Raw genomic sequence first — 12,697 nt, 5'->3', positions numbered from 1 at the left:
GAAAAATTTTTGTCTAGTAAATAAAATTTTGCAAAATTTTCTACAGAAATAAAATTTTGACTACATTTTCTATAGAAATTAAATTTTGGCAAAATTTTCAATAGCAATCAAATTTTGACCAAATATATAGAAATACAATTTTGTATAAAATTTTATAGAAATAAAATTTGGCAAAATTTTTTATAGAAATAAAAGTTTGAAAAAATTATCAATAGAAATACAATTTAAAAAAAATGTGTAGCAAACAAAATTTTGCAAAATGTTCTATAGAAATAAAATTTTGCAAAATATTCTATAGAAACAAAATTTTGACTAAATTTTCTAATAAAAAAATCTATTGCTATAAAATTTTGGCAAAATTTTCTATAGAAATTAAATTTTGCAAAATATTCTAAGAAACAAACTTTTTGACTAAATTTTCTATAGAAATAAAATTTTGACTAAATTTTATATAGAAAAAAATATTTCTAAAATTTTGAATACATTTTTTATAGCAGTGAGTGTCTGTGGGCATCAGTAAGACAAAAATTTTTGAGAAAATTTGCTATACAATCAATAAAAATACAATTTTAGAAAATTTTTTGTGTAGTAAATAAAATTCTGCAAAATATTCTAAGAAACAAAATTTTGACTAAATTTTCTAATAAAAAAATCTATTACTATAAAATTTTGGCAAAATTTTCTATAGAAATAAAATTTTGACCAAATTTTCTAATAAAAAAATCTATTACTATAAAATTTCGGCAAAATTTTCTATAGAAATAAAATTTTGACTTAAATTTTTATAGAAATGAAATTATCAATAGAAATAAAATTTTGAAAAAATTTTTGTGTAACAAACAAAATTTTGCAAAATTTTCTATAGAAATAAAATTTTGAATAAATTTTCTATAGAAAAAAATATTTCTATAGTAATAAAGTTTTGAATAATTTTTTTATAGAAATAAAATTTTGACAAAACTTTTTATAGAAATAGCATTTTGACAAAATTTTTTATAAAAAACAACTTTGTTCTGTCAATATTCCACATATGTATATGGCCTTAAAATAAAATAAAAAAATAATTTCGATTGTTCGAAATATTTCAAATAAATTGATATGGGCATTAAAACACTGGTAGAAAAAGTTTCGTTATATTAATGAAATGTGTTATTAAAATTGAGCCAATGAAACAAATTCATTGATATAACGAATTTTTTCGTTATTATAACGAATTTTCCGTTAGTCAACGAAACGTTTCGTACTATTAACGAAAATTTTCATTGTCTTAATGAAAATGTTTCGTTATATCAATGAAAAATTTTCGTTCGCTCAATTTTAATGAAATTTTCTTTGTGTGAATGGATCGATCCAGCACATCTGCTAGTCTAACATTCTAGGAAACATAAAAATATAGCCGTAATTGGAAGTTGATTTTCATTTACAATCATGCTGTACATTGATCGAATAAATAACGCAATGGAAACTAATTTGCGTAAAAACTTGCTTAGTTACAAAAATGTGAAGTGTTTTAAAAAATTTGGTTTAGCCGGAGTCGGAGTCGAGCAAAATTTTTACGACGCCAACTCCGACTCCAGCAAAATCTTCAGACTCCGATTCCAAGACTCCGACTCCAGGACTCCGACTCCGGCTCCACAGCCCTGGATGGAATACGACTTTTCAAAGTTAGTTGAAAAGCCAATCTTTACGAAAAGTCGAATAGTCAGATTGCCACTTTTTTAAATTTTGAAAAAAAAAACAAAAATGGAAAACTAATTTTTCAAGAAATTTCAGAAATATCTCTGATTTTTTTTAATGTAGGATTCGGTGGATATTTTATGAAAGTCAGAAACTTTGGATAAAAGTCACCCATATTATATAAAATTTCATGACGAGTAAACTTTTAAAATTAAAAAATTTTAAAATTAAAATTGTGGATTAAAAAAAATAGATAGAATTTTTTGAAAAAGAAAAATACGAAAAAATTTCCGAAAATGGTTCCCTTTTTAAAATTTTGAAAAAAAAAAAAGGAAAATCAATTTTTTACATTTTCAATAAATATCTTCTTAATGTTGACTTCGTCCCTTATGAAAGGCTAGAAACTTTTATTAAAAGTTTATTTCTATAGAAAAGTTTGTCAAAATTTTATTTCCATTGAAAATTTTGTCAAAAATTTATTACTGTGGAAATTTTGTCAACTTTTCTACAGAAAATTTTGTCAACATTTGATTTGTATGGAAAAAAATTTTCAAAATTTTATTTCTATGGAAAGTTTTGGCAAAAATTTATTTCTATGGAAAATTTTGTCAAAAATGTATTACTGTGGAAATTTTGTCAAAATTTTATTTCTATAGAAAATTTTGTCAACATTTGATTTCTTCAGAAAATTTTGTCAAAATTTTATTTCTATAGAAAAATTTGTCAAAATTGTATTTCTATAGAAAATTTTGTCAAAATTTTATTTCTTATTTTTATGCAAAATTTCAAGGAAAGTAAAATTTACAAAATTTAAAAGTGGAAAAAAATTAGACAAGAATACCCCAAAAATTTTCACTTTTTCACAAATTTTGAAAACAAAATAAATAAAATGAAATGAAAAAACACTTTTTTCCAGAAATTGCCTCGAAATGTTTAGTTCGCCTCCTGGGCATTTTTTATGAAGAGATTCGATGGATATTTTATGAAAGTCAGGTAATTGATTGAAAGTCGATCTTTTTAATTTATATTTCAAGGAAAGTAAAATTTAAAAAATTATAAATAGTGGATTTGTTTGATAAATGAAACTGACAAATTGAAAAAAAGTTCCGAAAATGATCACTTTTTAATTTTTTATTTTCCACAAATGGCCTCGAAATGTTAAGTTCATTATTTAACATGTGAAGAGATTCGATGGATCGTTTATTAAAGTCAGGAAATTTTAAGTCGCTCTTTATATATAAAATGTGAAGGAAAGTAATATTTACAAAATTAAAAAAAAAAGAATTTCTGTTAAACAAAATAGACAACATTTCTCGAAAAGGGAAAATAAAATAAAAATTTCCGAAAATTTTTATTTTTAAAATTTTACAAAAATTGCTAAAGCATTTTTGTTATTTTTAAGAAATTGTCTCGAAATGCTGACATCGCCCCTGAAAATGTTTTGATGAAGGGATGTGATAGATATTTTATGAAAGTCAATAAAAGTCCCTATTTTTATATACAATTTCAAGAAATTTAAAATTTACAAAATTAAAAACCGGGCAATGTTTGACAAACAAAAAAGACACAACTTCCCGAAAAAGAAAATCAGACGAAAAATTCCGCAAAAGGCTAAATTTGCCAAATTTTCAGTACAAATTTGATATGTCATTAATATAACCTAGAAATTTTTCAAACAAACATGTTAGCAAACATACAATTTCAAACAAACATTTAACATGAAGCTCCGTTAGTGCTACGTTAGCTAACGAACTTTTAAGCCGTACTATGGACAAATCTGCCATCTTGCTAATATAGTCAAAAGCCAGTTAGGAACCTAACTGCTAAGAATTTTTAAGTTAAAGTTAACCGGAGAGAAGATATTTTCATTTTACTTTCTGTTAACTGGGAGTTAAAGTCTAACGAAGCTACATGAAAATGGCCGTAACAAACATAAAATTAAATAAAAAATGTGGAGATCTAACCCCTCTAGCCTAAGACCAGATTTTGTAAAATTTTTTATACGACGCTTAAAATGGCAAGCGTTTGGCAGATCGGTTTTGAATTTCCATAATTTTTCCCTTCCAGATCACTGTACCAAGGATACTTTTTGTCCTTGTATATCTCTAGATTTATAAGTTTTGCTAATCATCACTACAAAGTTCCCATTGCAATACAGAATAGCACAAATAAATTGATAAAAGGTCCTTAGAATGCCTATTTAAGTGTGGTATGGTAAGATTAAGGGTTGGGTTGGTAAATTCGTGGTTGCCTATGGCATCAAACCACTCACAAAGTAGAAACAAAGGATTTCGCCTCTGTGCTCTTCGCCATATAACAGCTAATGAAATATAAAAGAAAAGCCTTTATGGCATCGAACTACTTACAATTGACTTTAGTTACGTCGAAATCTTTACGCTGCTCCATGGGACCAGCTGTTGAGCTAAGCATTTTCTCCGAGGACGAGTGATGTTGTTGCTGCTGCTGCTGCTGCTGAATGTGATGATGATGGTGCTGATGCTGATGCTGTTGTTGCTGATGTTGGGCTACTGCGGCAGCTGCTACAGCATTTAGAGCTGATGGAGGCAAGCATGTTATACTGCCCATTACCCGTTGACCATGATGACTTTCTGGACGTTGTGGTGGAATTTGTTGCTGTGAGCCATGATTATGCTGCAACTGCGGTGTTAGACTATGGCGACCATCTTCACGTTCGTTTAACTTTGGTGTTGAGCTATTCTGACTAGATGTGGCCAATGTGGATATTTGCCCTAAAGGCGTCGAGGCCATATCTCGATGCGATGAAGGTGATGGAGTTGTATTGTGATTCGATTGATTTCCAGCCGATGGAGTAAAATTTGGACTACGTTGTATATCATTTTGTTGTTGGTGTTGCAGTTGCTGCAATTGTTGCAATTTATCCTGTACTCCTTGTAGTGACGGCCTTCTGTGTTGAGCCAAACGGCTGGCTTCACTTGCCGCCTCATCATTGGGATTTGTGGGATTTTGTGTATTGGCATTTGAGGGCGATTGACGGCTACCACCACCACCGCCGGCATTGTTATGATGTCCTAGTGATGAGGCCAAGGATGTTGGTGGCGGTGGTGGTAAGGGAGGTGGCGGAGAAAGAGAATGTTCGGTTTTTACCACCACATCGCTATGTAAAGAAGACTCTGTAGGCTGTTTGGCATTGGCAGCAGCTGCTGCTGCAGCAGCATTTGCCACACGTGTTAATGCCAAAGCTTGGCTCTGTAATAATATGAAAAAAAAAACAAATTGAAAATTTTGTTTTTATTGTAACACAAGAAGAATAAAATCATCTAACAAAAATAAACCTCATCCTCAAAATTATTTTTCTCTATTGAGGAATCAGCTTAATTTGTCTCTGTTAACTTAACTAAGTGACTTAAATTATTTATTTGTCATATTGATTGTACAAAGATTTTGTAGAAAAAAAGTTTCTAATAAAAATTTCACTAAAAGCGACACTGATAAAAATATCAAAGCTTTTTTTAATATTTTAATATAAAGCGCCAAGGCAAAAGGTGATGGTGTTTCTTGGATGTCACTTTTGAGAGGGTAATTGGTGGAAGTTGGTTTATAGCAGAGTCATATCCCATAAGTTTTTGCTATCTCCACCAAATGATAGGGGGTATACTAACTTTGTCATTCCGTTTGTAACACTTCTTCACATTGGGCTCAGAACCGCATAAAGTATATTGTGGGTGTCGTGCTGAAATTTTGAGTCTATTTAGCGACAAGTAACTGTTATTGAGGTCGGTCGGATGGAATTGCAAATGGCCTATATCGGATCATTTTTATAGCCCCCACATAAACCGAACACCGGATTTGACTTTCAGAGACTATTGGGAGTGCAACTCTTATGCGTTTGAAATTTGTTGGTATACGCCCTCTAAAATCATGAGAAATTGATACATTTTTATAGCCCTCATATAAACCGAAGATATTAGACTTTCGGAGACTCTTGAAAGAGCAAATCTGATGCGGCCGGCCCCTGAGTCGATCTAGCCATGTTCGTCTGTCCGTCTGTCTGTGAACACAATTTTGTATCCCCAAATAAACCGAAGCCCAGATTTGACTTTTGAAGACACGAGGAGGATGAATTCCGATTCGGCTGAAACTTGGTACGTGAAGTCAGTATATGCCCTCTAATAACCATGCAGAAATTGGTCCCTTTTTATAGCGCTAACATAAACCGAACCCAAGATTTGACTTTCGGAGATTCTCGAAAGAGAAACTAAGACGTAGCCGGTCGATCTAGCCATGTTCGTCTGTCCGTCTGTCTGTGAACACAATTTTATAGCCCCCAAATAAACCGAACTCCAGATTTGACTTTTGAAGACACGATGAGGAGCAAATCCGATGCGGTTGAATCTTGGTACGTGAAGTCAGTATATGCCCTCCAATAATAATGCAGAAATTGGTCCCTTTTTATAGCGCCAACCTAAACCGAACCCAAGATTTGACTTTTGGAGATTCTTGAAAGAGAAACTACGATGTAGCCGGCCCCTCGGTGGATCTAGCAATGTCCGTCGTTCTGTGAAAATATTTTTGTGGTCGCACTTTTAAATTGATTTGCTTTAAATTTTACACGAGGAGTAAACTTAAAAGTGTTGTAAAGTGTGCTAAATTTGGTTCACATTTAGACATAACTTACTATATATCTTTCACCTGATTTACACTCATATGATGCCAAGGTTTTACTCCCATTTACGTAAAATTTTGGACAGGAAGTACAACTATTGTTCTAGCTTTGCCAAATTTGATTGATATCGGTACAGATTTAGATATAGTTCCTATATATATCTTTTGCCCGATTTACACTCCGATTTATGTGAAATTGCTTGGAATCCAGGATTTTGAGCTTCCCTCAAGGAAGGAAAGATATAGCTTGTGGATCTTATTTATTTATTATACCCACCACCATAGGATGGGAGTATATTAACTTTGTCATTCCGTTTGTAACACATCGAAATATTGCTCTAAGACCCCATAAAATATATATATTCTGGGTTGTGGTGAAATTCTGAGTCGATTTGAATATGTCCGTCCGTCTGCTGAAATCACGCTAACTTCCGAACGAAACAAGCTATCGACTTGAAACTTGGCACAAGTAGTTGTTATTGATGTAGGTCAAACGGTATTGCAAATGAGCCATATCGGTCCACTTTTACGTATAGTCCCCATATAAACGGAACCCCAAATTTGAGAAAGAAAGAAAAAGAGAAGCAAATTTCATCCGATCAGGCTGAAATTTGGTACATGGTGTTGGTATATGGTCTCTAACAACCATGCAAAAATTGGTCCATATAGGTCCACTTTTACGTATAGACCCCATATAAACGGCCCCCAAATTTGGCTTGCGATTGCTCTAAGAGAAGCAAATTTCATCCGATCCGGTTGAAATTTGGTACATAGTATTAGTGTATGGTCTCTAACAACCGTGCAAAAATTGGTCCATATCGGTCCACTTTTACGTATAGCCCCCATATAAACGGACCCCCAAATTTGGCTTGCGATTGCTCCAAGAGAAGCAAATTTCATCCGATCCGGCTGCAATTTGGTACATGGTGTTAGTATATGGTATATAGTATATAGCCCCCATATAGGCCGATCCCCAGATTTGACCTCCGGAGCCTCTTAGAGGAGTAAAATTCATCCGATCCGGTTGAAATTTGGTACATGGTGTTAGTATATGGTCTCTAACAACCATGCAAAAATTGGTCCACATCGACCCATAATTATATACAGCCCCCATATAGGCCGATCCCCAGATTTGACCTCCGGAGCCTCTTAGAGGAGTAAAATTCATCCGATCCGGTTGAAATTTGGTACGTGGTGTTAGTATATGGTCTCTAACAACCATGCAATAATTGGTCCATATCGGTCCATAATTATATATAGCCGCCAAATAAATCGATCCCCAGATTTGTCCTCCGGAGCCTCTTGGACGAACAAAATTCATCCAATCCGGTTGAAATTTGGAACATGGTGTTAGAATGTGGTTTCTAACAAACACGCAAGAATTGGTCCATATCGGTCCATAATTATATATAGCCCCCATATAAACCGTTCCCCAGATTTGATCTCCGGAGCCTCTTGGAGGAACAAAATTCATCCGATCCGGTTGAAATTTGCAACGTGGTGTTAGTATAAGGCCGCTAATAACCATGCCAAAATTGGTCCATATCGGTCTATAGTTATATATAGCCGCTTCCCAATCACAGAAAAATTGGTCCATATCGGTTCGTAATCATGGTTGCCACTCAAGCCAAAAATAATCTACCAAAATTTTATTTTTATAGAAAACATTGTCAAAATGTTATTTCTATAGAAAATTTTGTCAAAATTTTATTTCTATAGAAAATTTTGTCAAAATTTTATTTCTATAGAAAATTTTGTCAAAATTTTACTTCTATAGAAAATGTTGTCAAAATTTTATTTTGTCAAAATTTTATTTCTGTAGAAACTTTAAACTTAATTATATACGTATTTAATCGGCCTTTTTTAGTTGAATATATACCACGTATGGAATATGTGGTATATATTACGGTGTTAGGAAGTTTTAAGATACCTTGCCATCGGCTTCAGTACAAGTTTCTATGCTATCCATGGTGGAGGGTACATAAGCTTCGGCCGGGCCCAACTTACGGCCATATATACTTGTTTATTTTCGTTTTATTTTATTTTTATTCCCTTTTTGTGATATAATAAATAAAGCTATTCATGTACAAACAAATTCCAGTTTACAAATCTAAATTATGACAGATACTTCATAGTACAACATTTTTGTCTAAATAACAAAAAAATGTTAAAATAAAGGTGCAAAATAAGCAAAGATTATAAGCTTTCTTTTAACATTTCATTCACACAATTTTTTTTTTCCGATTCAATCACAAAATTAATTTATCCTATTAATTTTTTAATCATTTTAATAGAAATGATAGTATCAATTTAAAAAATAATTGACAGTGAATTAAAAAATTAATTGATCCAATTAAAAAATTAATTGATACTATTAATTTGTGTGATTGATTTTTATTTCAATCTAAAAAATTTGTTGAATCAATTAAATTTTTAATTGAATATTTTTTAAAACTCAATTAGCAGTGGCGATTTTATAAGGAAAATGTGGGTATTTTGGCCATTTTTGTCCAAATCGAAAAAAACATATATATGGAAGCTATATCTATATCTGACCCGATTTCAACTAAATTTAACATGCATAGCTACAATGTTAATTTTACTCCCTGTGCAATATTTCATGTAAAAATTTCAACCAAATTGGGGTAAATCTCTGGGCTATATAAGTGCATATCGGGCGAATGATATATATGGGAGCTATATGTAGTTTTGAACAGATTTCAATAAAATTTGGCGTACTTGACTATAGTACTAATTGCTCTCCTTGTGAAAATTTTCAAGCAAATTAGGATAAAACTCTGGCTTCTGGGAACATATAAGTCCATATCGGGCGAAATTTATATATGAGAGCTATGTCTAAATCTGAACCGATTTCAATTGTTCAATTTCGTACTCTTGACTATGGTACTAATAGTTCTCCTTGTGCATAATTTCAAGCATATCAGGGTAAAACTCTGGCTTCTGGGCCCATATAAGTGCATATCGGACGAAAGATATATATATATGGGAGCTATATCTAAATCTGAACCGATTTCTTCCAAAATCAATAGGGTTATATTCTGTCCCAAAACATACACTTGTGCCAAACTTGTGTTCACAGACAGACGGACGGACAGACGGCCATGGCTATATCGACTCAGGAGCCCACCCTGAACATTTTTGCCAAAGGCACCATGTGTCTATCTCGTCTCCTTCTGGGTGTTGCAAACATATGCACTAACTTATAATACCCTGTTCCACAGTGTGGCGCAGGGTATAAATAGGTATGTACAAGGAACTTCATTTTGGATATTTTCCACAACTGTGATTTTGTGAAAGCTGTAAATTTCTATAGTTCATAAAATTTTATATTCATAAATTTATGGATCAAATTAATATATGAGAAATAAAGAAATAAATATTTTTTTCCCAGTGTATCTGTTTCATTTTACCCCTTCCACCTATCCACAAAAGTATTTGGTTGACTCTTGTCAATCTGTGCTGATCGGTCTCGCACTTGTTCAATTGATATTTAGTTGAGACTAGCTAGAGAGTGAGTTTTTTGTATGGTCCATAGTTGTCCATCAATCAGTAAAGAAAATAACCCAGTTTCTTTCGAAATTTAATTCTTTTTCCACACACATCAATTGGGTATTATTGAGCTTTATTTGTGAACAAATCAAAGTACAACAGTATAAAGTTCAATAATACTCACACGATGGCACTTTCTTAACTAACTGACTAACTGACTGGCTGAATTTATATGATTTTATTTTTTCTTTAGTTTATTTTTTGATTATATTAAACGTTATTCTCCTATTGTTTATTGAATTTAAGCGATCATATTGAATATCCAAAATATGTGACAGAGCACAATTTGTGTGTGTGTGTGTGTATTTGTGATTTTGACAAGATTTATTTATTAAGACAAATTGAAAGCTACATTAGGTTGAGCAGATTGAAATCGGAAAAATGTATAAAAATATTTTCTTAGAAAATTTGTGATCTCCAAAACGAGAAACATATACTCAAGAAAAGTAAACATAAGCGGAAAGAAATTTTTAACTAAAACCCCGATTAAATACAAATAAGAATTAGAATCTTTCTCTAAAGCTTTATGCAAAAAGTTAGTTTATTTTTTCTTAAGATCACACAACAAACAGACCAAGAAGGCCCATATTTAAATAACATTTATTTTTGTATTATTTTATTTCATATTTATATTTCATTTCTTATTTTTCTGTAAACTTTCAATCCCCTTGTTTTAGCTTTCATGTCCACCATCGCTTTATCTAAAGATTAAATAATTTCCATTTAATGGCCATAGAGATAAAAATTGTCTTGGAATTTGATTAATCTTCAATCATATCCTCTATAAAACTGAACTGAACGCATATTTCATTTTGTTGTCGAACACATTTTATGGCCTTCCACGAAAACCAGTAGTTTTGGTTAATAATCTAACAGATCATAAGGATAAGCATCAGGAGATAGTGATTTTTATCTTCTTTTTCCACCTTAAATTGCCTTCAGTAAAATTAACTAAAGTTAAAGAATTTAAAACTTGTTTTGCATTGAAAAAATAAAAATAAAAGAAAACTTAATTTGGAAACTTTTATTTTTTCGGTGGTCAAAAAAAAAAAAAAAAATTGTCAGACATGTTATTGCAATGCTATGGGTTGCCTCCTGCACCTACTGCCCTTTTGTCAAAAAAAAAAAATTAAAATAAAAAATTTCATTATAATTTTCTACAGTAGCATCGATAAGTTAGCGATCAACGACACAAGTAATCGATCTTTGTCTACAACTCATAATCAACCCTTGAAGAAGATGACCAGCTATCCAGATTGCCAGTGAATAGTGGAGGACGAAAGGACAAATTGCTTTACCATCAGGCAATCGGGCAATATAATCATGTCTGATGTGTCTCATCCCAAATACCAGAGGCAAAAATATGTGGGCTTTGAATAACACAGCTTCAACAATCCAAAATAAAAATCATTTACGCTTTAATCAATTTTTGTCTTCATGATGTACCCAAATGATGATGCCTTGTGCACTTGGATAGGGATGTCAGTTGGTATGAATTTTGGTTAGGAGGGATGTTAGATCATTGATTTGAGGAAAATGTATTTACCTGAAGTCGGCTCAACATCCAAACTTAGCCTTGATAATCGGTCTGATTATGTCTAAGTAAGCGTTTAGAGCCATGTAGTATATCATGTACCATGGTGGCTGTCAAAGTTGGGATAAAAAGTCAATTTTCGAACTTAAACTTCCCTTATAGGAAAGCTGTGTCACATCACCATAGCTCGATTTTTGCAAGATTAGGCTGGTAGATAGACTAACGGACATGAGGACTAGATCCTGCTTGAATCTCACCTTGATCAAAAAGTTTTATTTTATGTATGCGAAGAAACCAAAAATTTCAATGTGGAATTATTCACCGTACCTCTATTCCGGAGTGTATAGCCCAGGATGTGAGAAAAAGGCTGATTCATATTTCATTGGCTTAGTCGATTCATTTCTACATACTTTCACTGATATCAGAAAATCTGAAAATCAAATTAAATTTTTCCTCAAAAAATCCAAATTTCGAATCAATTTTCGAACTTAAACTTCCCTTTCGAACTTAAACTTCAATGTGAAATTATTCATCGCACCTCTATTCCGGAGTGTATAGCCCAGAATGTGAGAAAAAAGCTGATTCATATTTCATTGGCTTAGTCGATTCATTGTAGCTTCGCTTCATCCCTACATACTTGCACTGATATCAGAAAATCTGAAATCGATTTCAAATTAAATTTTTTCTCAAAAAATCGAAATTTTTCATTCATGACATTCCTATTTGAGATATTGTGGACACAGCTTCTGTAGTTTGACGCATTCATTCACTCTGTTATTACTCCTGGAGTTTAGCCCTAAAGCGTTTCAATGTCCATTATAATGCATCCTCATATCAATGAAATGATAATGAATGAATATGGATCGAAGAAGTAGTAGTAGTAGTAGTGGTTTTACTTGGCGAATTTACGTTAATGCAAAGAAGACAATTTCATTGGATCGCAAACAGAAGAAAAAAAGCGGAGAATGGAGTTAAGCCATCGTTCGATATTAAAAGACACCATCATCAAAAGTGATCATCGATATTGATGGCTGATGGCAATGTCTGGGTTCTTTTGCTTTGCGATGGATGGATGGATGGATGGATGGACTGTAACTCTCTATTATGGTTACTAGTAGGCAGTTGTTGTTTCTGTCATATTCATATGATGATGGTTATTGGCGAATGCTGCGCACATGTCAAAAAATTGACGAAAATTCGATCAACAAAAATTTTAATTGACCGCCCTGCAGTTATGATGAAATTGATCTTTAGCATACATACATAGAGACA

At 32.3% G+C, this 12,697-nt stretch overlaps 1 protein-coding gene across 1 annotated transcript in view; it reads right to left on the bottom strand.

The window, feature by feature from the left end:
- The window catches only part of dve (SATB1_N and homeodomain domain-containing protein dve), a 360,655-nt gene that overhangs the window by 111,717 nt on the left and 236,241 nt on the right, over positions 1–12,697 (bottom strand). The window contains exon 2 of the mRNA XM_075310609.1: positions 4,044–4,905. Coding sequence (XP_075166724.1) covers positions 4,044–4,905 — 862 coding nt within the window. The remainder of the gene's footprint in view (positions 1–4,043; positions 4,906–12,697) is intronic.

Source organism: Haematobia irritans, chromosome 5, assembly GCF_050003625.1.
Source record: "Haematobia irritans isolate KBUSLIRL chromosome 5, ASM5000362v1, whole genome shotgun sequence".
Taxonomy (NCBI): domain Eukaryota; kingdom Metazoa; phylum Arthropoda; class Insecta; order Diptera; family Muscidae; genus Haematobia; species Haematobia irritans.
The sequence above is the reverse complement of the archived record's forward strand: the minus strand, read 5'-3'. Positions and strand labels throughout refer to the sequence as shown.